At 41.6% G+C, this 24680-nt stretch overlaps 1 protein-coding gene across 2 annotated transcripts in view; it reads left to right on the top strand.

Moving 5' to 3' along the window:
• Nucleotides 1–2103: 2103 nt before the first annotated feature.
• The window catches only part of FHDC1 (FH2 domain containing 1), a 36755-nt gene continuing 14178 nt past the window's right edge, over nt 2104–24680 (top strand). Inside the window, exons 1-6 of one of the 2 annotated variants that reach the window (XM_027676912.1) lie at nt 2104–2122; nt 7008–7640; nt 14470–14531; nt 15094–15196; nt 23291–23376; nt 23458–23558. In XM_027676912.1, the coding sequence (XP_027532713.1) occupies nt 7158–7640; nt 14470–14531; nt 15094–15196; nt 23291–23376; nt 23458–23558 (835 nt within the window). In that variant the 5' untranslated portion in view covers nt 2104–2122; nt 7008–7157. Of the gene's footprint in view, nt 2123–2572; nt 2644–7007; nt 7641–14469; nt 14532–15093; nt 15197–23290; nt 23377–23457; nt 23559–24680 lie in introns of those variants that run through there. The other variant, XM_027676911.1, reaches the window with a different exon arrangement.

Below are 24680 nucleotides of genomic sequence, written 5' to 3'. Positions count from 1 at the left end.
CAGTCAGGAACAGTTTAGCTATCAGCAGTGTGTTCCTACTAAATGGTACGTAACAAATGGTGTCCTACTGTGCTAATTAAATAATTATATATCTTGCTGCCTTTTAAATAATACTAAAGGCTTTAAATTCAATCACTTGAGAGTTAAATAATGCTAAAAACTAGTGTTGCCTTTTTAGTCTTGATTTGCCTTTCTCACATGTGTGTATGCATCATGCTAGTTTTATGTGGTAATTAATTGCAGGGTTTTGTTTTGAGAGGTTAACTACCACAGTGCTTAATTTTGAAACCAAATAGAACTTGGTTTTAACGTGACTGGAATGTCACAAGTAACTTTTTCTCCTGCCTTTGTTCTAACACTGTAGAATTGTGGGCTTGTAATGAAGATGATGACATCTTTTGTTCAGATGGTATAAACTGCTTTTTTTCCATTAGATCTCTTCAGTCATTAAATTCATGTTCAGACTAAAGAATTAAAGCTATTTGTGCTCTAAAGAAAAGTGGAGTTTACTAAAGACAAGGGCTTTTTTTCCTCTTGAAGAAAAAAGTCACCTTGTAAACTGTCTTGAGGATTTCATTAACTAGAAATCTTAAAAGTTAACAATATGATTTTGGTTTTGTAGTATACCAACTCATGTAAATGCTATCTGTTCTAGGGAGGTGCATTTGTTGTTTATTATAGGTGGGGCTGCTTGATCTACCTATTATTAAAGTTGCCTAATACTTCCTACTGTAAAGACCTGTTTTCAGTTGTTTGTAACTCAGATTAATTTTAGCCATGTGGGCAAAATAACTGCCTGTTGAGTGTTAACATGTTTAGGGGAAAAAATCAGCTAAAACCTTAATTTGCTAACACAGTGTTTTGGAAAAGTTCAGGGAGAACAAACCCACAGGGTGGGGAAAAGTGAAGAGTTTAACTTCACATCCGGACTGGCTCCCAGGTCCTCTGCTGTCCTGTTCGGTTTTTGACTTTTTCAATACAATGCCATTATGCAAGTCTCTTGTTTGGCTTGCTCTTTCCGTCTTTTTGAGTGAACATTTGTACTCATGACTGGCAGCAATGAAAACAAGTCTCTTTGGCTCCAACACAGGCAGCTGCAGTGCAAGCGGCAAAGCCCTTCCTCGCCGATGACCTCAGGGGTGACCTGACACTCTCGAGGAATGTCCATGCTGGCTCAAAGCGAAGTGTGTCCTCTCCAGCTGCTGCTAAGCCTGCCAAGTGGAGATGTGTGGTGTGATGGGAATTGCCTTTTACTGCAGTTGAGCTCTTTTCACTCAGTGAATTCTGAGCTTAAATGATCAGGTTCTGACATTGCGTTCCTTAAATTTTCCTTTTGTTCTAATATTATTTTTTTTAAATTGAGTGACTCAGACAGGCTGTCTTGCCAGACCAGTAGGTCAGATCTGTGGCCACAGAACTGTAAGTCGGGATGGTGTAACCTCAGCAGCCATGGGCCTGGGCTCCAGGCCTGGGGCCACCGGAGGCTGTCTGGTCTCCCACTCTTCCTCTGGTTCCTGCCTCCCAAACCCTGAGCAGAGGCAGTAGTCCAGGTTAAGCACTACACACTGAAATAAGACACAATTTTGTCCTCCTGCTCCTGCTTTCCCACCCCTGCTATGCCAAGGTGTTATTTTCTCTCTCATATGCTCAGCTCAGAAGCTCTGGTGGCTGACTGAGCAAGGCTGGAGGTGGTTTTTTTTCTTTCTTCCTCTGTCCTTCAGAACAGCAAAAGTTTCTGTTTCCACCTTGGAATTTGCCTCCTGTAAAAAGTATTAATGGTGTGTGTTTTTGTTGACTTGAGTGAGTGAAGTTCTTCACCTTTCCTCCTTTTGGGAAGACAGTTTTATTTTTGAAATAGGATTCAACCTCTTGATAAAATATTTTAGAACAATGTATTTGTTTGCTGTCTCATCAGTGGATGGTATTTTGGCTTCCTGGTATCCACAACTCATGTGCGCTGTCGCCTGGAGCGCCGTAACCCCGGGCTATGATCCCATCTTAAATTCGTCTGAAGTTCTCTCACACCGCCCGCTTTGGAGACTCCAGGGGCCAAGCCGGCGCGCCCGTCTTGTCTGCCTGCTTCCCCGGGGCTGGCTAGGCTGAGCTGGCGGGGAGCGCCCAGGTGAGGGATGCGGGATGGGACAGGGGATGCGCTTCCTTGGGAGCGAGGGCAGAGGGCGAAAGGCTTCAGCCGGAGAGGGCACCTCGTTCCCCCAGCCGAGCGCGCTGCCGGTAGCACCGCTGTCCTGTTTCTATAGCGATAGTTGCTGTGATTGCGGTGACAGCGTGCGGGAAATGATGGATGGATGTGTGAATGGATCAGCTCAGCAGGAGCTGGCTTAGACCGAGTCCCGCCGCAGACGCCACTGCGCATCTCCGAACGCGATCGCGGCGGCGCCGGCTCTGGGAAGCGGGTCGCTGTCCTCCCGCACGGGCGTTTCGGTGGCACGAGCCGGGACACGGTGCCTCCCCGTCCCGCGACCGCGGCGCTCCCGGAGCCGCCACCGTCACCTGCAGCGGCCCCGCCCGGCCGCGCCTGCGCTGCCCCGCCCCGCGCGCCCGCGGCGCGGCTGGCCGGGCGCGATGGGAGGAGGAGGCGACGGCGGCGGCACCGGAGCGGCTGCGCCGCGGGTGAGCGCGGAGGTGAGCGAGGGGGTGAGCGCGGAGCGGGCTCGGCGCGGGGCTCCCCGGGCGGGGCGGAGGCTCCGCGCTGCTGAGGGGGCGCGGCCGGGGAGGACAGAGGGGTCGCCGCCCGCGTACGTGGGTCCTTCTCCGCCTTCCCGAGGCAGCGGAGGGGTGAGCGCTTTCTGGGGAACGGGCTCCCTTTCCCGCAGGGTCCGACCTCCCGCTGTCCAGGGCTGAGAGCCGCCGCCGCTCCTCCCGCACGGCGTGGCGGGGGCTGCCGCGGGGACCCCCGGCTCTATGTGTCGGGGCGATCGCGTCCCGCAGGGGCGGGGGTCGGGAGCTCCGGCCGGGCCTGGCCGGGCGGGGGGCGCTCCCTGCGGGCAGGGCGCCTCAGGACGCCGGGTCCGGCGGGTGCCCGAGGGGAGCGGGGCGCGGTGCTGCCCCGGATCCAGCCGAGCCGCCCGCGCCCTCCGTGCTGCCCCGTGGCCTGTGGCGTCGGTGGAAGGGAATTGCGGAGTAAGGATCTCTCTCGGGGCGCCTCGGGTGGTCCCGGCGGCAGGGACCTCACAGCGGGGCCAGGCACCTGCTCCAGGACGGAAAACAAGACGCTGAGGCTGAGGGCTGCTCCACTGGAAGTCCCTTCCTTGCGGCTGGGACCTCAAGCCAAAACCAGCTGGAATCGAGCCCCCCGGCCCGCTGCCCGTGCCCGTCCTGCTGGCGCGGGGACCCGCTCGGGGGTTCTTTGCCCATCCTGGCCGGCTGGCAGGGTCGAAGTTCCCTACCAGGGGTTTTGTTGGATGCATTAAGGGATGTAGTTTGAAGTTGCTGTGATAGCGCAAGCTGTGTCTTCTTTGTAACCCGCGGGTTTGGGCAGGATCAGGGGCTGGTTATCGGTGTCTGCAGTTCCTCTCTTAGCAGTCAGCAACTAGTTGCTCCCTTTGCCCCTTTGTACAGTAGTTGTTGAGACACAGACATCCAAATACTGTGGTTGGGCTTTGGTGTCAAAACCAGCATTCTCGTGAGAACTTGGAGGGCGCCTGACACAGAAACGTGGGCAGGAGAGAACTTAAGGTGTGAGTTAAAGGGAGTAATATCTTGCAGTATGAATTATGAAATGCCCTTCAGTGCATCGGGCATTTCACCTGTTAATTTGTGTATGCAAACACAGTGTGCGTCCGTCTGGGTGGCAACTGCCTTTTTTGCAAGAAACAAATTACTGTAGAGTGTTTCTCTTCTTACCTGGGGAGAAAGTTGTCCCCATCCTCTAAATTTTAAATTACATTTCCAAGTTAGATTAGGTTGGCTAAAACAATGAATGAGACAAAGAAATAAAATTTTTCTTTTATGCCAAATATGGACGCAATTAAAATGTGCAGTAAAGACGTTACTTTAGAGCTATTATACTTCTTGGACTGTTTTGGGTAACAAGCATGCAATAATGAGGTGTAATTGAGACACCTTAAACGTTTGTTCTTGACTCCCTTTTTTTTCCCCTTTAATCCTTTGAAAAGTGCGGAGAGGCTCCTTAGGAGTTAAAATTTTGCTTGGCTTCTATTACGCATCCCAGTCCCAGCGTGTCTTAGTAGTTCACAGTTGGAAAGGCTGCGTTGTTCCCCACCTCCTCTTGCTGTACTTCCTGCTCAGAGGCACCTGCTGATACCAACAAGCAGCCCAGTGCCTGTCCCGGCTGCCAGCTTCTCTCCTCTCCCACCCACAGTAATGGTGGGAGCAGTGGGAACATCTTTGAGCCACTCCTCCGAGAGGCAGCTTGAGAAGGGAATTCTGACCAGTCTCCTGGTACCTGGTAACTCGAGACCGCCATCCTCTTACAAGCAGGTGACCTCTGTCACCTGAATCGTGCTTATCTGTCAGAAAACAAAGCTGAAAGCCAGCCTTTATGCTGTGCCTCTCCTTTCATGCCTTCCTTCCAAATGCTGATTCTTCCCCTCTCCTGGTTCTGGCTGACTGTTACCTCATCTAAAGCAGTACAGGGCTTGAAAACAGTTGGCTTGAAAACAGTTTTTCCTGTTCTATATATCTATCTTTACATCTAGGTTGAGATGTTTTCTTCCCTGTGCCTTCTCCACTCCTTTCACTAGGAGTGTCCCTTGTCTAACTCAGAAGCACTCAGGTCTGAGATCAGTCATTTTCCACTCCTGTGTGTTAGTGCTGGGACTCTGATGATTCATTGCCTACAACTTTGTTCCATTAGGATTTGATCCTGTTTTTCCTAAAGCATCCGGATTTATTGAAAGTTTCAAAATGAGATTCTTGCACATTGCCAGGGGCATGGTCGGTCAGTCTGTCTGTCTCTCTCGCTTTTTTCTTTTCTTTTTTTTTTTTTTAATCTGTGGGAACGCAAGTTAGAAAATAATAATAATGTTGAATACTGCTTTGTGATGGTGGAAAACTAGCTAATACATTTTTAATTTTTAAATAAGTAGTAGGGAGGAAAAGTGTTTTTCCTAGTGGAGTATTTCTTTAAATTAATGCAACACTTAATTGCTTTGAGTGGTTAATCTCTTTCCACCACCTTGCACCTGCTTTTTTATGCCTCTCTGCTTCTCTGATCATGAACTTGGGAGGAGAGGTGTGAACATACAGAGCCCTGTAATAGCAGCTGGGTATTAATGTTGACTTAAATTTGAAACACTCTATCCTGATCCACTTTCTTTGTAGCTTTTCTCCTTTTTACCATGCCATTAAAATATTTTCCATCATTCCTATGATTTAAACATCATACAGGTTTTGATATATGTTTTCTCTTCTTGTGAATACCTGTATAACGTAAGGTATAAGATTAGAAAGTCTGAAGCAGGAGAGAGGAGTTCATTGCTACCTGTGCAAGCTTTTGAGAAGAAAAGGTACAGTGGATCGTTTTGTGCTTGTTTCCATTGGCTTCAGTGAAGCTGTGAGTGGCTGAGCCCTTGCAGACCAAGAGAGAATTTGCCCTAAGGCTTATTCCTGTGACTTGGGTCTGTTTGTTCCTGTATGGTGATGGATCTCTGGCAAAAATAGCGAAGTTTTTTCATCACTATTATACAATGTCAAATTGATCTAGGTTGCTATTAGCTCCATGTGAACCCTGCTGAAGAGGCATACCACTAAATAGGTGCCAAATTTCTGATTTGATGTTGTTCTTGTGCCAGTGCATTACTTCAGCTTTTTCTGTTGAGTTTTCCTGTGACTGATTTTTGCTAAGGGGCTCTGTGTCTTCTGTCTAAATTTGTATTGTGTGGCACTCTGATTTTTTCTTTTTTTTTTTTTTTCTGGTCAATTCCCAAATTTTTTTTTTTTGAGATAGCTTCCAAATTTCCATAAAATCATGGGATTCCTCTTTGGTCTGTACTTGAAACACTTTAATTTGTTTTCTCTGAGACTTATGAATTAAATCTGTTTCAATAGATTTGGCTTATTGAAATTGTAGGTTTTGTGGACGTCATACTCTTACCTGAAGGTTTGCTGTCAATAACAGCATCTTCATTTAGAAGGTGACAATGTGGGAGAAAATACTAAAAGCTATTGTGATTCCTGTTATGTTGTTTCATGAGATAAGCTAGATGTAAAAGTTTTCCTAAATATTTAAATCTTTGCATATGTAAAATGCTCAGGATATGTAGGATCCTATTCCTGTCAGCTTCTCTGTCCTTTCTGTTACTGAACTGGCTCTTTTAACTTAGATGCTGAAGTAAATTATAAGGGGCAGCTTAATCAAACTGTGGTCTTTCTTCTCTGAGTGTGTTTTGGGAGGTAGTATAACCAGACCAGCAATACTGTAAGTTCATCTCAGTGAACATTCAGAGTTTAGGGACTGCACACTATTTTTCCCTTATTGAAAATTGTGTGAAAAATGCGAAGGCAAAAAAAGTAGTACATTAAGTTACATTGTTAATCTTAGACATAGTTTGTTATTTTAATGCAATTTGGATTTGAGCTGTGAATTCAAAGGATTCAAGCAGGGTCTCTTTGATCCAGTTAATCCAGTATCATAGTTAATACTTATATCTTCTAACTGTGTGTGGTCACCTTTAAAAACATATCTGAAATTAGGAGTAGAATTATATTGGTTTGTTTTAATAATTTGAGATAAATATATTTTCTTACAAAATTGCACTGAACTGAGTTTCAATATCTACTGTGTGTGATTTAAGAGGTATTCTTATTTTTATATATATTCTTGAAATCTAGGCACCTAAAGCTATTTAAAATCTTGATGTGGATAAATATTATACAACTGCCCTGTGAAAGACTTTTGAGTCACTAAATTTCCCTTCTGGATTAAAAACTTGATAGCTGTTGTACCTTAATTTTGGTGTCTTTTCAGTGCGAGGGACAATATCCAGTCTCTCTGATCTGAGTCTCCCTATTGTCCTTTGTTGTAGGTTGTGAAGATGATACAGTCCCCTCTTGTGTTGCTGCTGCTGGCAGACTAGGGTTTAAGAGGGAGCGTTACCAGTGGCTGCTGCACTCACTGTTCAATGTTTCAAACCCATCCAAGGAAGTAACACTCTCCTCTTTGGAGAGGCCATAAAATGCATGTTATGAATTGTCTCTCCTTGGTCAATGATAAAGAAAATGGGGCTATTCCAGTTGCAACAGGATTAATGAACGAGGATACGACGACAGCATCTCAACTTTCTCAGCCTGCAGCATCACTGCCCCCTCCACCATGTCCCCTCACAGGGGCTCCCCCAGCCCCTCCGCTCCCCCCGGCAATGCTGCCCCCACCACCACCCCCTCCTCCACTGCCTGGACCCAACTTACCCCTGCCTCCACAGCTGATAAATGGGCATGACAACCATGGCAAAAAAAAACGAATGCGGAGCTTTTTCTGGAAAACTATCCCTGAAGAACAAGTCCGTGGTAAAAACAACATCTGGACAATTGCTGCAAGACCACAGTATCAGATTGATACAAAGACAATTGAGGAACTTTTTGGGCAGCAGGAAGAAACCAAGCCCCAGGACTCCCGAAGCCAATCTTCAAAGTCTTCGTTTAAAGAGACTAAAGAGGAGGTAAGAATTGAAGTATAACCTCTTTTTTACATAATGCTGTGGGAGTTATGTGAATTCTGCCTCGCCTTTGTCTCTTTCTCTGTCAGGTTTCATCCTTATGGCAAATTTGTCTTGATTTGAAGGAGAGGGGAGCGATGGGAAAGATAAACTCTTTGTTCTTAGTGGCACATATTTGTTTTTCAAAGAGCTAACAGTGTTTTATTATTTTAACTTGGTAAGTGCTGTGATTTGATCACCTGTTAAAATAAATATGAATAAGTGGAGGGAGCTGAAGGCATCTGTATTTACTCTTGTTGGATAGCCCTTGAGTTTCCAGTGTGGAACATAGGTGTATTGTTGCCTTTCTCTTCAGCTCTTTCCCTATGTCTGTGGTGCAGACGAGATGTTGTACATGCAAACATGAACCGGGCAGGAGAGGAGAGGGTCCTGTTGCAAGGGTTAATGCTGTATATACCCTTGGTGTCCTAGAGACATCAGGAAGGGAAGCGCCAGAATGACAGCAAGGATATAAAACATAATATAGTGATTAAGGGTATTTGTTATTTAATTGAGGTAAAGTTTCACCTTTCATAAACATGGCTTTCCTGCTCATGAAAACCTTATTTCATCTACCCTGCTTTTTCTGGGCATTAAAATAACCTTCTGACAAGATCTGAAGATTGTCACTGGTTTCTGTTCTGGTCGTGAGGTGCTACATACCAAGTACTCTCAGGTTCAGCCACTCTCTGTGAACTGATAAGTAGCTTTTCTAGTTCTTAAATCCTCATTTATAGACAGCTTCTTTGTGAAGCCTGAATTGAATTGTCTCAACTGATCTTTCTGTGAAGTAATTGGAGGGCTGAAATGCAGACTTAATCACTGGTGTGTGTCTACATACATGTTAGCTTGTAAAAAAAATACAGAGGGCATGGGGTTAAGAGATGTAACAATGCATCAATTTTTAGTGAGAAAATAGGGACTAAAAGTTGCTGGTATCTTGCAAGATTCGGGAGATGTCAAAATAATATCAGCAGGGACAAGATGAGAAACCAGTATACTGATAGCTTGCATGTTGTACATAGACTAAAATGAAAGGTTTTGAAAGGCATGTGTATTGCAGGCTCTGCAGCCCTGACATCGGGAAGTAGTAATTGGAGCCATCGTCAGAGGTAGTCATTAACCTCTGTGCTGTGTTCAGGCTATGTTCATCTTCGAATCAGGAGTGTAGTGACTGGACTTCCTGTGCCGTGTACAGATGCTGTGTTTTCCTTAGAAGCTCCCCCCTTTCAGAACTGCTGTGTAGTGAAGATCTAGTTCTTGTAAAAATTACAATAAGTTTCATAAAACAGAATGTGGCTCATAGTGTGCAGTAGCTGGGGCAGAGAAAAACCCCAGTGTGCTCCAGAACTCATGCAGCGTTAGAGATGAAAATTAGAGGCCTGCAAAATAAGGGATTCACCAAGATATAGTGCCTTGGAAACAAAAACCTGCCTTGCTGCAAGTTAATTGTTTTTGTGCATCTGTCTGGAGCTGATATGGTGGTCCAGTGCATCTGCACTGCTTGATGCCTGTGCACCCTGGTTCAGGACTCCCTGAGTGACTTTGCACGTGGCAGGTGGTGAGGCAACAGCACTTGCCTCTGAGTGATGCCACTTAAGTGACAAAATGTTCAACACTGTTGCTAAGCTTTATCAAGCATGCTGCAGCAGTGTGTCACACAGTGATGAGCAATTTCTTATGTGTTAATGGACTTTGCAGTCCTATCTGCTTAGCAAAGAGGGAAGGAGATAATCCCGAGGAGCTGTGTGTTATTGGAAGTGCGGAAGTACAGATGCGCAACAGCTCACCTGCTTAACGTGAATACAGACAGGCATTGTTCAGCAGGGATCTGGAGGTCTGAGGCATGGGAAATGTTTATGATTCCCATCATCCGTGCCGTCAGGTGCTGCTCACTTACTTTAGTGCAGAATGATTATCCTCAGCTCACTGTAGTAAAACCTACACAGGCTGAAAGGAGTTGGAGGCAGGCTGAGGTACACTGTGCCTGTGTGACCTTGTGGAGAGCGTGTTAGAGTGGGGCTGAGGGAGCTATAGTTCTCTTTGTGGCTGTGTTACTGGCTGACAGGGACAGACGGACAAGACGTTTTTTGTTTCATTACCTCTGTTCTTAGTTGATTTTAGAAAGTGCTTTATGGTCTAGCAGTGAAAATATTCTTTGGAGTTTAAATAGTGGAATTAGCCTAGTTGGCATAGTATGTCAGCAACGAATTTTCAAGATTACTTCAATTGCCTGAACTCTACTATCACTTAGATCCAAATCTGAAAAAAGCAGCACGTGTCCAAAGTGCTGTACAGAAGTGCGTGGCTGGAGAGTGCTCTGTTGTTGCAGTGGGGTTCCCCTCAGTGCAGTGGTGTAGCTTCAGTGAAAGTGGTAAAGAGTGACTCTTCAGCCAGTGTTGAGGGCACGGCCAGAGACTGTGGAGGAGACTGGGGGGTTCATACCTTTTCCAGAGATCGCTGTTGGTTATAAAGTTATGAGCAGTTTTGGGAGAAGTCCTACACGGGTGGGAGCTTACAACACTACATGTCCTTTTAATTCCTCACTCGCTGGTGATTTATACAGGGAATTTAGATGTAACATCGTCATTATAACAGAAGTCCCTTTTGAGGTTTGAGTCAAACTCCTACAGCAAATGCTTTCCTTTTTGTAAACAATCCCTCACCAAACCCTTAGGAGATTAATTAACATGTTTCCTTGACTAAAGGCTTAATTTGCCCTATGGTTCCATGTAATTTGAGCCTCTGAAAAATAGGGGGTGTAGAGGTAAAGTTTACACGCCAATTTACTTTCGCCGTCCTTCAGTGGTGTCACAGTATGGCACAAAATACACTCACCCAGGCTTATAGCAAGCCTGGCAGCAGAGTGGGCAGAACAGCTTGTCAACCAGAGGAGCTGGTCTTTGCTTTGTCCTTTGAACTGTCCCTCTGTTCCTGTCCCTTACCTCACCCCATATGTCTGCTGGCTCTGGACAGATACTGGATAATATAATATAGATACTGGATCCTCTGTAAACATATTTAAGTAAGTAGCTCAGCACAATGCTGCGGGGTTCTTAGTTTGTTTTCTGCTCTTTTAGTGAGTTTTGATGACTTGTGAAAGGGTGCAGTGAATACCAGAGCCTGTACAATGGAGAGAGGAAGAAAGAGAAGGAAGATGGAAGGAGTGAACAGGATGTCTCTTGTCCCCTCTCCTAAACATGCCTTCTCTCTGTTTTCTCTGTTCTGGCTCTGATGCCCATTCCACCTTCTTGAAAGCTGATTCAACCAGTTAATCCAGCAAAGAACTAACAGCGAGAACCAAATGAGATGAGTACCAGTGCCTGCCTAAGGGAAAGAGCAGGCTAGGAACGTGACAAGGGAGGATGACATGGAGTGGGACAGCCCTTTAGTAAGCTGCCAGGTTCACTCTGCTGCACTGTGGAAGTACACCTTTCCTCAATTATTCCAGGCAATGCATGTGGCTCAGAGAACAGAGGCCAAAATATTAAACTCAACAGTGATGGTTAGTGCGTTGTAAAGTGAAGTGGAAGTTGAAACAGGAAGTTGTTTATATTCTTCCTAACCTTCAGCACCAAGCCTGAGCCACCAGGATATTCCATGCTTGCTCTGATTTGTAAACTGTATCCCACCATGTGAAAGCCCATTGTTCTTATGCAAAGAATACATACAATGTTTTGCTTTCACTAATCTGTCATAAATCCTCTTTGTCATGTTCATGTTCCTGTTCCTGTTCCTCATTGACGATTTCATGGCAAGAAACTCCTGTTGCATTTCTGCAGTCACTACAAAGTCAGTTTTGATGAGAGGCTTTTTGGTGTCTCCCAGAACACTCCTCTGAATCTTTCGTGTTGATTGCAAATTTGTGTCAGGGTTCAGGAGCTGATATCATCTTACCATCATCCCAGCTTCACCATGGTACTCAAGCTAATTTTCCCCTTCTGTTAATACATCGAAACAGTGAACATTTCAGTGGTGGATTAACATTTGTTGAACTGAGGCTCTGTTACCTGTGCCTGCTGCAGATTTTGGAAACATGCTGGGTTGAATACTATGGCGACGAAAAGCAGATTCATGAGTGAATTGGTGTCCGTGAATCGGTGTCCTTGCTTTAAAGATTGCACTGTTTATGAAGCAGAAGTGGCAAGTGTGTGAGCCTGTGATGCTTTGCATTGAATGGCAAAGTGCAGGTGTTGACATGATGGAAAGTGTCTGAGGGAATTGCAGTATTTCCAGTTTCAGAGGACTGAAGAAGATGAGAATGGAGAAAGCTCTCCTGAATTTAAAGTAAATCATAAGAATCCATATGAGAGTTTTCTTTGATGTGAAGAATCCCAGTGAGAATAGGAATATCTGTTCTCAATTTTCAGTTCCAGTCCCGTGTAACTCTTTGAGTCAGTAAGTCCAAGGGTATTACTGGTGGATGGCACTTTAAAATCTCTTTAGATGGCAAGCAGAGATCTGGAGCATGTTGTTCCAGCCCCAGTGTTGAAGACCTTTATGAACAGAAGATAGGAGCAGACTGAGCAGAATTTAGAAAAAGCTGTGGTAATGTTTAAAGGGTGAAAAGCAACAGCAGGCAGCTTTCTGCAAGGGTGAAATCAAATGAAATCTCAGTGGAGAAGAAGAGTAGACATTGCAAACAGATGTTGAGACTAAGATTATGAATCTGATATGCAACTGAATGTGAGATGAATGATACCGTATTTGTGTGCAAGGAGTAGAGTATTTATGGAATATTTGCCAGGTTCCCCTGTTCTCCTCCTCACACTCCCATCTGGAGACTCCTTGAAGGAGTTATGACAGCTTTTTCAAACACTTTTGATAAGCTCAAAGTAGACACCAAGCCAAGAATGACCAAAACCTGGGATGTGTTTTGATTGTGCGCTTAAACAAGAAATCAGGGGAAAAAATAGTGTCCATGCATATACAGAGCAAGAACTGTGTATAAAATCCTGGTACATAAGAACAGCTATGACATTTTTATGTTGTGCGGATAATACAAATGCAGCTGTATATGTTCCTGTCTGTTGTTTTTCTTCACAGAAAGATGTTTAAAATTTCCCTAATTTGTTTGAGGTTGTACTGTAAATCTGAGTTGTGCCATGAAAACCAAAGGTTTACCCAACTGATGGTCAGTCATCTTGTTAACAGTTACTGACTGACTGAAAATAATATATACAGAAGGTTAATTGTGAACATGCTTAAAAAAACTCCAACAAACCAAAAGCCAAATCGTGATGGCAAAGCTTATAGGCTTAGTACAGAGAAATCAGAGAATTAGGAGTGACCAGAGCAATTGGAGAGTGGAGTTACAGTTTGAGAGGTCAGTGAGAGGTCCCTGCAGTAAAACATTTGAAAAAGATTAGATACTGCAGGCAGAGAGATAGTGGAACAGGTCCTGTGTTAAGGGGCTTTTCCTTAATGATCTGTTAGGGGCCACTCAACTCCCAAGATAACAGGAGAATAAACCACGATGTGTCCTCTTATCTTTGCATATGCTAAAACTGAAGGGCTTCAGGCTAGCAATCCAATTTAATCTAATTGAAACTAATATGCTGATATTTCCTGAGTTTTCTAGTCTTCGTTGTTTTCATAAGTTAGGAAATTCCAAAATTTCAGAAAACTTCTCAGTATGATTCACTATTTTCAGCAGATGAGGAGGCTGTCTCCTGGGTATATGCTGAGGATAGTCCATACCTATATTTTCGCCGTCACCAGCTGACTGCAAGCTAATTGAATTTCATGACAATGCAAATGTTGCATCTATATATGTATTTCTAATTTGAGCACCATCACAGAGGTCAAAACGCCTTTCCAGTTGTCAAAACCTCAAACATGAGTCCAATAGTAATCTTGAACATCTATGTGTACTGAGCTGTTTTATTGTAGCAGTCAGGTGGCACTGTTAAGGTGAAACAATTCTCTTGTCCTTGTAAATCTCATGACTTTTGTAACTGTTATCACCAAAATAGCTGTGGTAAAATTTTAACCTTAAGGATACAATTTCTAAAACAAGTCAAACTTCTCAGGTTTAAGCTTGTATACTGTTACAGGAAGAAAAAGAGATAACACTTTTATTTAATTTTTTTTAATTAGTGGAAAATGTCGTGGGGTTTTTTTCTCTGCTTAATCTCCAGAGTTATACACATAAGATGATGCAGCAAATCAACTTTAAAATACAAAGTAGGGGGAGACTGTTATTTTATTATGGATTTCCTTTTGCTTCCTTTTGAGCATTATCTGTCTCAGGTTTTGATTGAAGATCAACTTACTTATCTTTCTGTGGATCAGCGTGGCTGGTAGTTTGCATGAATGAAATCATTAGTGCGTACTGACCTCTCCTTAGAAATCCCATCCTCACATTTGTTATAAAACCTCTGAAATAACATGGGTTTTGAAGCATGGTGCTCCCTAACCTCGAGACCTTCAAATGCAATACAACCTATTACCTGATAAGCAACATTTCACAGATGCAGCGGTATGAAATAAGCAAGAAGAATGTTTTTACTTTGTAATGAAATAAAAATATTGATTCCTTCCATACATGTTGCTGTGGATATTTTTTTGCTGCACTTGGAAAAAGGTGTTTGAGTGTGCTGTGCATTTCCCTGGTAAAAACTAGTTTCGTAATATATGGTCTTTGTTGATGAGAAGTGACTATGTGTTCATTTGGCCTGTGATTTGGTGGCAACTGCACACAATTATCTGTAGCAATTTAAGAAATAATATCTGCATTATGTGCTATATTCCTAGGTATTCTTAGCTTAATCTCTCTTGCTTTCTCTCTCAGGTTTCCATTTTGGATGCAAAAAGAAGTATGAATGTTGGGATATTTCTCAAACAATTCAAAAAGTAAGATTTGATTTTTCTATGCAGCTAGCGCAAGTTTCAGATGTGTGAAATTCTTTATAGTGCTCATCAAATGTATATTGTGCTCCATTCCTTGTGGAGTTTACAGTTCTGTTCAGGTTTGTCAAATGTAATTTGACACAATTTGTTTTCTAATATGTTTAGTTTTGAGTTCTTTTATGACTTAGCACCATACATTTAGAGTTTGCTAATGTTAACCAGTGGAAGTCAGTTTTCAGGGCTAGTTAAGGGAAGCCCTTATACCTCATGCAATACTGCATGCAAACTGCCTTTCACTGGCTTCCTCTATAAACAATTAGTAGAAAGGGGCAACATGAGGAACTTTTAAGAACAAGCTGTTTCATTGCTATATGTATTCGCTGAAAATGTTGCCCTTCAGTAAAGGCATCCCTGAAAGTGGTGTCAGAACAGTGCTGCTGTGGACACTGATGCATCCATAGCCTCACTGTAATTCCATTGAGTAGCCCAGGCACGTTTTTTATAATCTGTGTTACTATTCGCCCTGCAAGTGTTAGAAATACGTATGCTCAATTGTTTTTTCAAGGTCTGCTGAATCCATCATTGAAGATATTTATCATGGAAGAAGTCAGCCCTATCGTTCTGAACTGCTACATGAATTTCTTAAATTATTACCAGAAGCAGAGGAGGTAAATAATGGTTTTACATGGAACTTATTTTTTTGTAGAGTTCTACTGCCTGGGATTCCAACATGAAGGTCTCTAAAAGAGGAATACCAATGCCTTCCTGAGGCCAGGGGATACGAAACCACTGAATGCAAATATTTAATCTTCATTTGACATGTAGTATTGAGGTTGCAGTGTAGTCATTCCCCTCACATCAAGTAATTTCACTTGCTTTTAAGGAGTTGTTAAGATCCTTTAGCTTTTGTGATGGTCTCTTTTGTCCCACTGACATCTTAGCAAGACCTAGAACCCTCCTGTGTGCAGATAACTCTGCTCTGGGGAGGTCAGAAAACTCAGAATCAAAGTATATTCTAATGCAAACAAATTTCACTTCTTTGGCACCTGCCTCCCGCTTTCCCATTACAGTGCCTGTGAGCTGAATATTGGTAGCCCTAGTCTTTTTGCCTTCTGGTTCCCTGCCTTCTTGGTTCATCTGGGATTTGCCTGCTCCTGGGCCTGGGTCATTCGGTTTCAACAGTGTAGAAAGGCAGCTCCAGTGTACAGCACCCATTGAATTTGCTAACATGGCTTCATGCTCAAAGGAGGCATGTTAGAAGGCGCAGAATTACCACAGCACCTTCTCAATGTTCTTGTGCTCTCCGTATGACCAACATGCAAGTGCAGCTTTCTCCCCTCCTAATCTCAAACTTCAAGTCTATTCATAGGATTAAAGAGGTGAAGCTTCATTGACTGACCTGGGAGCCCTGCTTAATGATGTACAGTTCCTTGTCTGCTCACATATTTGCACTGACCCATTTGTATGCACTTGAGAGTAATGTAAACCACAAACTCGACAAAATTAGCATTAGAATTGCTTGAGTGCTTCACATCAAAGTGACGGCTGAAACTTGGGAAATTGCTAAGTTAAAGTCCACATACAGATCAACCTCAACTCACATGCTTTACCACTTCAAGGTCGTACAAAGCACTGTTTCCTCTTTGCAGCAGCAAATCTCAGATCCAGTCAACAGCATAACATTATACTGTTTTGCTGTCAAATTTATAACCCTAAATTGAGTGCCTTTGCAGAGAATCTTGCAAACATTGTGTTATTATACTTGATTAAGATATCGTTTGGCATTGGGGGGATATCAACAAGTTGAAATGTAATTAATAAAAAGAAAAAAAAAGAAAGGCAACAATAGTGCTGGGACCTCAGACCTATTCCCCCTTCCTTCTTTGTTTGAATTGTAGTACATATTCCTTTATATAAACAGAATTTATCTCCTTCCTCTGAAGGAGTCAGGCAGAGGTGAACGGTGGAGTGCTAACTTAAAAGACAGTGTCTCCTAGTTAACTTCGTGTATATACAGCAAATTAGACTGAAAGAAAAGTATTTTTTCTTTTTTTTCTGGTTTAGATCTTGGTTGTTATTTTATGACAAGTAGAAAATCTTTCAAATAATGTATTCTATGTGATACAAATGTTGTTGTCCAGCTAGAATTGTTATGCAAGTCGTTGAATTTTATCAATTTTGTCTGCAGTACTCAAGTAGGTGCTTTAGCTATCCAGGAGGTTCTGCTAAGAGTGAAAAGGTGTGTTTATGTCCTAGTAGATGGTTTGACAACAGACCTGCCCCTCAAGGTAGTGGGACCAGAGAACTTAAAAAGTGCTTTCAAGGAGTCACTTGAGAAATTAATAAAAGATACTTTCTGGTGCAGTAGAGTATTAGAAATTAAGGGACATCAGACATTAGATTTGTTGCTGTTCCCAAGGGAAGGCTGGAAGGAGGCTAGTTTCCACTGTGAGGGTATTTGTGTGTATTTAATTAATTCCATGCATCAGAAAAAGGAAAAACTTCTGTTCTCTTTGTTATTCTCCCCATAGTTGTTTAACTTTTGGGGAGTTTTCTCCTTGAAAGCTGAGTGAGTGGTGGCAGGCAAGACAGGGAGAAAATCCTGACTGTAAGGGACTGATGCTTCTACGGAAAAATGTTTCCATGCCTTCATGTTTTCATGCTCAAAGTGGTCAAAGAATAAATGGATCCAATAACTCATATACTATTGTGACTCCTAAAATTTTAGTGTAGGCAGTTAAAAAATTCATTCCTTTTTATGAGCCTCAGGGCTTTTGGGTTTTGTTTTTTTCAGCATTTTATCCTAAATGTATGGTCATTGTCTGCCTCTGAGTCTGAATACCTGTCCCCTAGAATAGTGATTCACCATTTGCCAAGGGAAAGGCATCAGAAATATACAACCCCACATATAAATAATCCAGAATCACTAGAGATACCAGGTAAAGTGCTGTTATTTGTTCTCCTGTTTCCTCTTTTGTTTAACACTCCCTAATTTCTTTTTGTCATATCATGTGAGGCAGCTTTGGCAAGGTGTCGTCACATTGGCCTGTCCTTGCACAATGTTGCACCTGTCCTCAGCAAGGATTCCCTGGGATTGCCCTTTAGATACTTCCCCTTCTCCTGAAGACCTGCTTTGTTGTTGTAGGGATTGAGAATTACTCTGAGACTTAAGCATCAGAGACTTAAGCATCCTAAAAGGTTAGTTGCTATTCAGTTACCAGTGCAAACTGTCTTGGTGTAACCATAGGTGGGCTTCTGGAGTTCCCCTTTGTATGCTCTTTTCAGCAGCTCAGGTATTTTTACAGTCACATTTCCCAGCAGCACAGGTTTCTTGCAGGTTGGAATGAGAGCCAACTGTGCTTGTGATCCACACCAGTAACTGTGTTTGGAGATGTCTTCTGTTTTTTCTTTTATATAGTACCATAAATCCTTAGTCTGTAAAAGTGAAAGAAGGGAGAGGAATACCTTTCCTGGTCATAGCTGTAGAAAGGGCAACTCTGGACCATTTAGTTTCTTCTTTTTCACCATGACCTTTACAGTTCGTCTAATGTGAATAAATGCCAGCTTTGTAGTCTAATCTTATCTTATCTAGAAGTGTTGTGATACACAGTCACATTACCTGAATGTGCCCCTGGTCAGTAGTTTGACATTTGTGACACATTTTACATAATTTCAATTGATAGTATCTCTGGTACCTGATGGATGTTCCAGCTTTTTTTACAATACAGGCTAAGTACTTGCATTAACAAATACATTTATCATCTGCTGTCTTTAAAATTATTCTTTTTATTTGTGGTATTGTATTGTGGCAACTCTATTTATATGCAGAAATAGGTGTCGGTACTGGTAATTTTCTAGCTGTTTTCTAAGAAAAATCCCAACAGCTATCAAATCTGTTGGGATTTTTGCATATAAATGGCAAATACTAGCTTTACTGAATGGTTTTCTCAAACTGAATAAGACTGTTGTTGAAATATTGGCACTGCTGTGAAGTCTTTCATAAAACTGAAAACATGTGGGTATTTTTAAATGTTGAATTTGAAAAAGTTGACAAATACTTGAAGCTGGCAAACCTGGAGCTTGCTGCAAGGTTCCGCTCAATGTTTTGTTCAGGGCTGTGGATATGGCTGTCTGACCACTATACAGTGGTTAAATAAAAAGACCAAGCAGATGTATCAAAATTCTCAATACAATAACAAGTAAGATAAGATCACTGATTTTGTATAAACCTTCTTAGAAGTCCTGCTGTTTGTACCATACTGTGCTAAGCAGTTTTGTAAGAGAAAGAAATGCCTATTTGGAATCTCCTCTGCTTCATCCTTTTTTTCAGTTCATTTTTTTCCCAGGGAACCTTAACTAAGGAATGGCCTTCTCTGCTGTATCACTTCTAAAAAGATTCCTAACTGTTTCTTAACGATATCCCATTGAAATGGCTGACAGCTTTCATTTACTGGCATCCTGACCAAAGCAGAGAAGGAGCTTTTAGCTGCTTTTATGTGCATATCATTGCACTCCTCAGCAGGCCCAGACTGGTAAAAGTTGAGAGTCCAGTGTTTAACGAGCTAGAATAGCCTGAATTTGTACTTTAAATATATACAGAAGAGAGTGTATCATACTGGTAATCAGCTCACCCACACACATGCACGCCCAGGTTATCAACACAATGTCTTAACTTCCTTTATAATGTCTCAAGCCTGTCCTTTGCTTGTATACTCTGTTTTCAAACCCTGGTCATCTGTCACCTGCTGTACTGGAACTGTTTCTGTCAGACAGCTCTACCCTTTTCAAACCATGTCTGTGTAGTTAACTGCCCCCTCCTTTCCTCAGCCACTGCTGTATAGGGCTGACCATCCTTCAAAGCTTTCATCTCCTGCTTCCTTTTTTGCCCTTTATAATAACCTGCAGGTTTTTCTCCACTTCTTTTTATCATTTGCTCGTGGTGGTTTGCCACTGCCCAGGCTTGTGCCCCATGATGCCTCACTGCCTAATGCGTTAGTTTCCCATGGAAGTAGATGGATTCCGCTGTGGTGCCTTTTGGGGGTTTGGTGTTTTTTAACTGTCTTTTTTTGTTAGCGCTCTGAATATTTGCAGTGGTATGGAAATATTAAATAAAAAAACTCAGAGAAAACGTTTATTCCTGCGTAGAAGTACAACATACCTGTTTTATGCCATAAAGTAAAATCCTACTATGAGTGTTACTGGTAGCTCAAAAATGACCAAAAACTTGAATGCATTAGCGTTCCTGTCTGCAAGTATAATGACATACTTGCAATAGGCATATCGACTGCAATTGTTCACAAATCAAATCAAAGATCAGGCTTTCTATGTTTCATAACTGTTTTTAAAATTAAGCAAATTGCATATGTGAGAACCTTCTGTATCTAAAATCTGATTTAGTGTGCATGGGCATGCATGGACAGTGCAAATGTATATTCCATATACAAATATAATGAAAAATTAAATTAGTAGCTCTGCACCCAATTTGAGTAATACAGAACTGAGCATACAATGTAATTACACTCTCTTGCATATATACATTGCACTGGCATACCTCTGTAAGTGACTGTCTACTGTTGTGGAAAAGATTTTGTTGTGCTTGAAAAGAGGAGGGCAAGGCCTGAACTGAGAGAGTTACTCATTGCAATTTTACAAGAAGCCACTTCTTTACATCTCTTGTGTTCTCAGACTAATAAATCTATCTACTATATCTGTTACTATGATTAATAGTGAACATTGTTGTCAATCCCCGTAGTTTCTTTGCAGTTCCTGGCTGCATTTGGTATTTGAATTTGACCCCCACTTCTAAGAGCCGTCAGAGAATCTCAGTTCTCTTTGGGAAGACTCGGACAACATGGCTGCAAAGAGAAGAGACCAGTCCTGTGGGATTTTTAGTAGTCTCCCTTGGAATGTATAAGGACAGACATAAGAAATGTGTTTCAGTAATTTGTAGCTTTGGGGTTCAGAAGCTGTTTTTTTAGTTTATAGGTAGAGTCAGTAAAGTCAAATAACTTTCTTTTTCGCTTCCTGGTCCTATAACTGGTCTTTTTCAATCATGAAATTTGTAATAAAGAGGGATCAGAAAATAAATTGTCCTATCTTTACCTTAAGCTATTTCCCGGATTATTTACTACTTTAAGGCCAAGTTAACAGAAGATTTAGTCTTCTATGTGAAAAACACATATGGAGAATCAGGCTATGCTGTGCTGAATTCCAGGGTGAAAATGACCTTATAACTCTTTCATGTTCCTGTTTTGTCTGCTTGTGGAATGGGCCACTTTCCTCCACCGTGTTTAGATTTCGGACTTGTTAGGTGAGCTGCTTTGCTGCTTCCTATAAAGTTAATTTTGAATGCCTAAGGAAAAACTGGGGGTTAAGATGGTTGGTGTAGGCTGGGAAAAGTGTAACCAGGTGTTGAGCACATCTTTGATTTAAGTCTTCTGGGTTGACCCAAAACTTTTTGCATTTTGACATTCACACTCCATGCTACCTATCAAAAGGCAGCCTCATCAATGTCTTCTGTTGTGCATGTTTAGGAACATTCCTCCTCTGAATGAGTTCTGGGATTTAGTACTCCCTTGTAGCACTCCAGGCATTTTTCTGAGTAGGTAGAAGAAAGAGGATTTCATCCAGTGTCTGTAAAACTAAAATTCCACATAGAAAACATTGATTGCTACTTACTGGTAAAAGTATATTTAAGTATAGTACAGGTAGCATGAATAAGTTAATATTCCTTTGAGTATCTCAGGATCTCTTGTTCACTTTTGTGCAGTTAAGTCTTCAAATTGCATCTTCCTATAATTACCTGTGGCTGATATGATCTTGATTTTGGTGACTTGGGGTGGGTTTTTTGGTGGGCTGCTTTTCTTTCTTTCCTCCCCCTCTCCCATATCTGAATACCTGTATCCTTTTCAGGCAAATTCTAATGTTTGCAACATGGTAAAATGAGGTTTGAGAATTCACAGCGTTTTTTGTTTAGGTTGCAGACCACTATTTTTTGAAAGCTAGGTTAAAAAACACCTGTAAAGACTAACTGAGATAGTAGACATCTTCCCACTTCATGATGTAGAACAAGTGTTTATTTTGGGTTTGTTTCTTGCTCATTTAATACTTTAGAATTATCAGCGTTTTCAAGTCTCGTCTTTCCTGTTTTTTGTTGGCAGACTTCTTGAATTACTCAGTAAATTAGTAGTTTTCTCAGGCCTCAAAAAATGGGTATACTGTTTATCTTTAGAGGAGCTTTTGTCTGAGTGTCTTGAGTTAAATGGGGAGGTGTTAGGAAATAGAGCCGGATAGCCTGAAAAAAAATTGCTCTCTGATTAGAATTCTCTTTCTTGGTCATAAGTTTTTGTTAGTTGTTTTTGTTTGTTTGTTTGTGTGTGTGTGTGTGTGTTTTAATTTGAAAAGGAATTCTTTTCTACTCTGGATTTAATCTGTATTTTTTGTTTTTTCTTTCTTAATGTGTTGTCAACATCCATTTTTTTATGATGTGAAAAAAAATGTGAATAAAGCAGAACAAAGTGGTTAAAAGAATCCTTTTCTTCTGCTAGTTCAGAATTTATTTTAAATCCCTGATTTTGCATAGCATATGTTGTTTTCCACTACAGATCAGTTACTTTTTTTACAGTCCAAGCAGGAAAATAATTTAAGTGATTAATTTGGAATCTGATTCTTTAAAAAACCTCTTGATATCTTGGTAAATCATGGCAACGTGATAACTGTTGATGTCCTGATGTAGTGTGCCTCTCTTCAGGATAACTTAATATGCTTTCTAAAACTGAAGACCATCTGTGTAAATGTGGTTGTTAATGGGCTTTAAGTGTAATGCTATAAAAAGGAAGGATGATGGGCTGATGTGCAAATCAGTGGAAACATACAACCGCTGCTGGGTTAGAACTTGTTGGTTGAATGAAGAAACAGGGTACCTGAGAGTGAGCTCTGCTTTTGGACCCAGTTGCTGTGTTGGAAGATGTGGAAGACATTCTAGTTACACTTAAACATATGTGCATGTATTTTTCAATTCTTCTATATAAACAAATAGTGAGCATGTGGGCAGATCAGCGGGTTCCAGATCATGCAAATATATGGATTTGGTGGAGCTGGGAATGATGATTGCTAAAATTAATGCAGTGATACTTCCTTTGCATGTAAATGGTGTTTTCAGAGTACTGATAACAAATTACTTAAAATGCAAGATTGGCTTTATCTTTAAAATATTTAATGTCAATGAAAAAAATACAAACTCAGAAGGATGCAGTTTATCCTTTAAGAGTGTTTTAGGGGAAATGGTTGAAGCAAGTATCTTGAAAAAAACCCCATAACTTAAATCTTAACTTCATTGTGCCAAAGAGATCCAGGCAGTCCTCTGTTGGAAGTTCTGAACACAGTTAAACTATGCCCAAGTGTATATCACAGTTGTTGAAGAGTCGAGGATTGTTTTTCGGATCATCATCACTGTCCTAAACATAGTGATGAGAGCAAACATTGCTCAGAAATCAGAATCACCAATCAGAATGAAGGCATTGTATTTTCTTCCATTGGACTGTGTTTTTTGGGAGAAGAGTGATGTTATTTTTAAAAATTTTCTTTGTGGTTGGGGTGTGTGCAAATTACAGGAGCCTGGAACAGTGAAGCCATTCAGTCACTGGGTGGACTTTCCAATGCCTTCTGTTAAATTTACTACTTTTCAAGTCGTTTACTTCCAAAGTCAAGTTAATCTTGATCTTTGATAAAATTCTTTGCTAGTGTTTTTTTCTCTTTTCTAGGTAAAGAAATTAAAAGCCTTTGATGGAGATGTATCAAAACTGTCTCAAGCTGATTCCTTCATGTATTTACTAATCCAGGTGCCAAAGTAAGGAGATAGCAGGTTTATTCTGTTCATGATAAATGTTGTCTTTTGGCTGTCAGTTCTAAACCTGTTTGTGTACTCCAGCTATGCTCTTAGGATTGAAGCCATGGTGTTGGAGAGGGAGTTCTCACCCTCCTGTACTTCTCTACAGGATGAGATGAAAATTATAAGACGGGCAACAAAAGGTAATTAAATATGTTGGGACATGCCTAATACTCTTGTTTTTGTTAGCATGTTAATTAGTCTGCATTACGAAGACTAGAGCTTGAATTTCAGGTACCTTAGCTATTAAAAGGAAGCTAACTCCCCTCTGACAAATGCCATCAGGGTGTGCCTGGTGAATCTTTGCTTCCAAAATCAAAAATCTGGAGACTTTGGACACACTAGCAACAAGTTCATGACCAAAGCCCTCAAGTACTGTATCTTAAACTCAGAGAAGCAAAGATGTCCATGACCAAATGAGGATAAGTCATCTTTTGCATACAGTTTGCTCATTCCTGCACCATTCTCCTTCTGATGGAATGTGCTTGTTACACTTCTCTGCTCATTCGTTCAGAGATTCATAGAGAAGGTGACTGTGCTTTCTAAATTTCTCTATATGCCATTTCCTTTTGAGGTGGCAGTATTGATAGGCTAAAATCTTTATTTAGAGAACACTATTGCTATTCCTATGTCTTCTGTTTCTGTTCTCTATGTTTCTCTATATATCTATTTTGTTCTTTACCTTTCACAAGTGTTGAAATGCTCCAGGTGATTATTTGTGTGTCTTCTACTCTGCAGGAAAATACTTAATTTCCTGTTTTCAGTTAAACATTAAAACTGACCCTTTCCAGTGTCTCGAGTGACTATTTGCCCTGTTCCTCAATAAAAAATTCCGATTTCATGCTGGAAATGTTTTTGACAGGCTAGTAGAGCACTACTTAGACTGCTTCTAGTGGTATAAAAAGGCACAGTACTAAAATATTCAACTGTTGGCGCTGGCGATTAGGATAGTCCTTTTAAGTGAAAGCAAATGAAAAAAAGCCTGCTGTGTTTTTCCCACCAGTGGGGATTGAACTAGTCCTTGACTCAGGAAAATGTCCCTTAGCTTAAGATGAGGTTTGAGTTTGGCCTTTTATTAGGATTTCTTTCAAATCATTGTTCTTTGTGTTTTGAGCAGACATATGTGAGGGCATATGTTATATGTAAAAGCAGCTACACCTTAATGTCCTTCACGTCCTTCACCCAGGACATCTGTAAACTTATGAATTAATTCCCTCCAGAGGAGACACTTTGGTCTCCAACTCCTGCATCAGGCCAGTCACGCA

Source organism: Neopelma chrysocephalum, unplaced genomic scaffold (assembly GCF_003984885.1).
Source record: "Neopelma chrysocephalum unplaced genomic scaffold, ASM398488v2 Primary Assembly neopelma1_42b, whole genome shotgun sequence".
Classification (NCBI taxonomy): Eukaryota; Metazoa; Chordata; class Aves; order Passeriformes; family Pipridae; genus Neopelma; species Neopelma chrysocephalum.
This window is presented reverse-complemented; position numbering and strand designations above follow the sequence as displayed.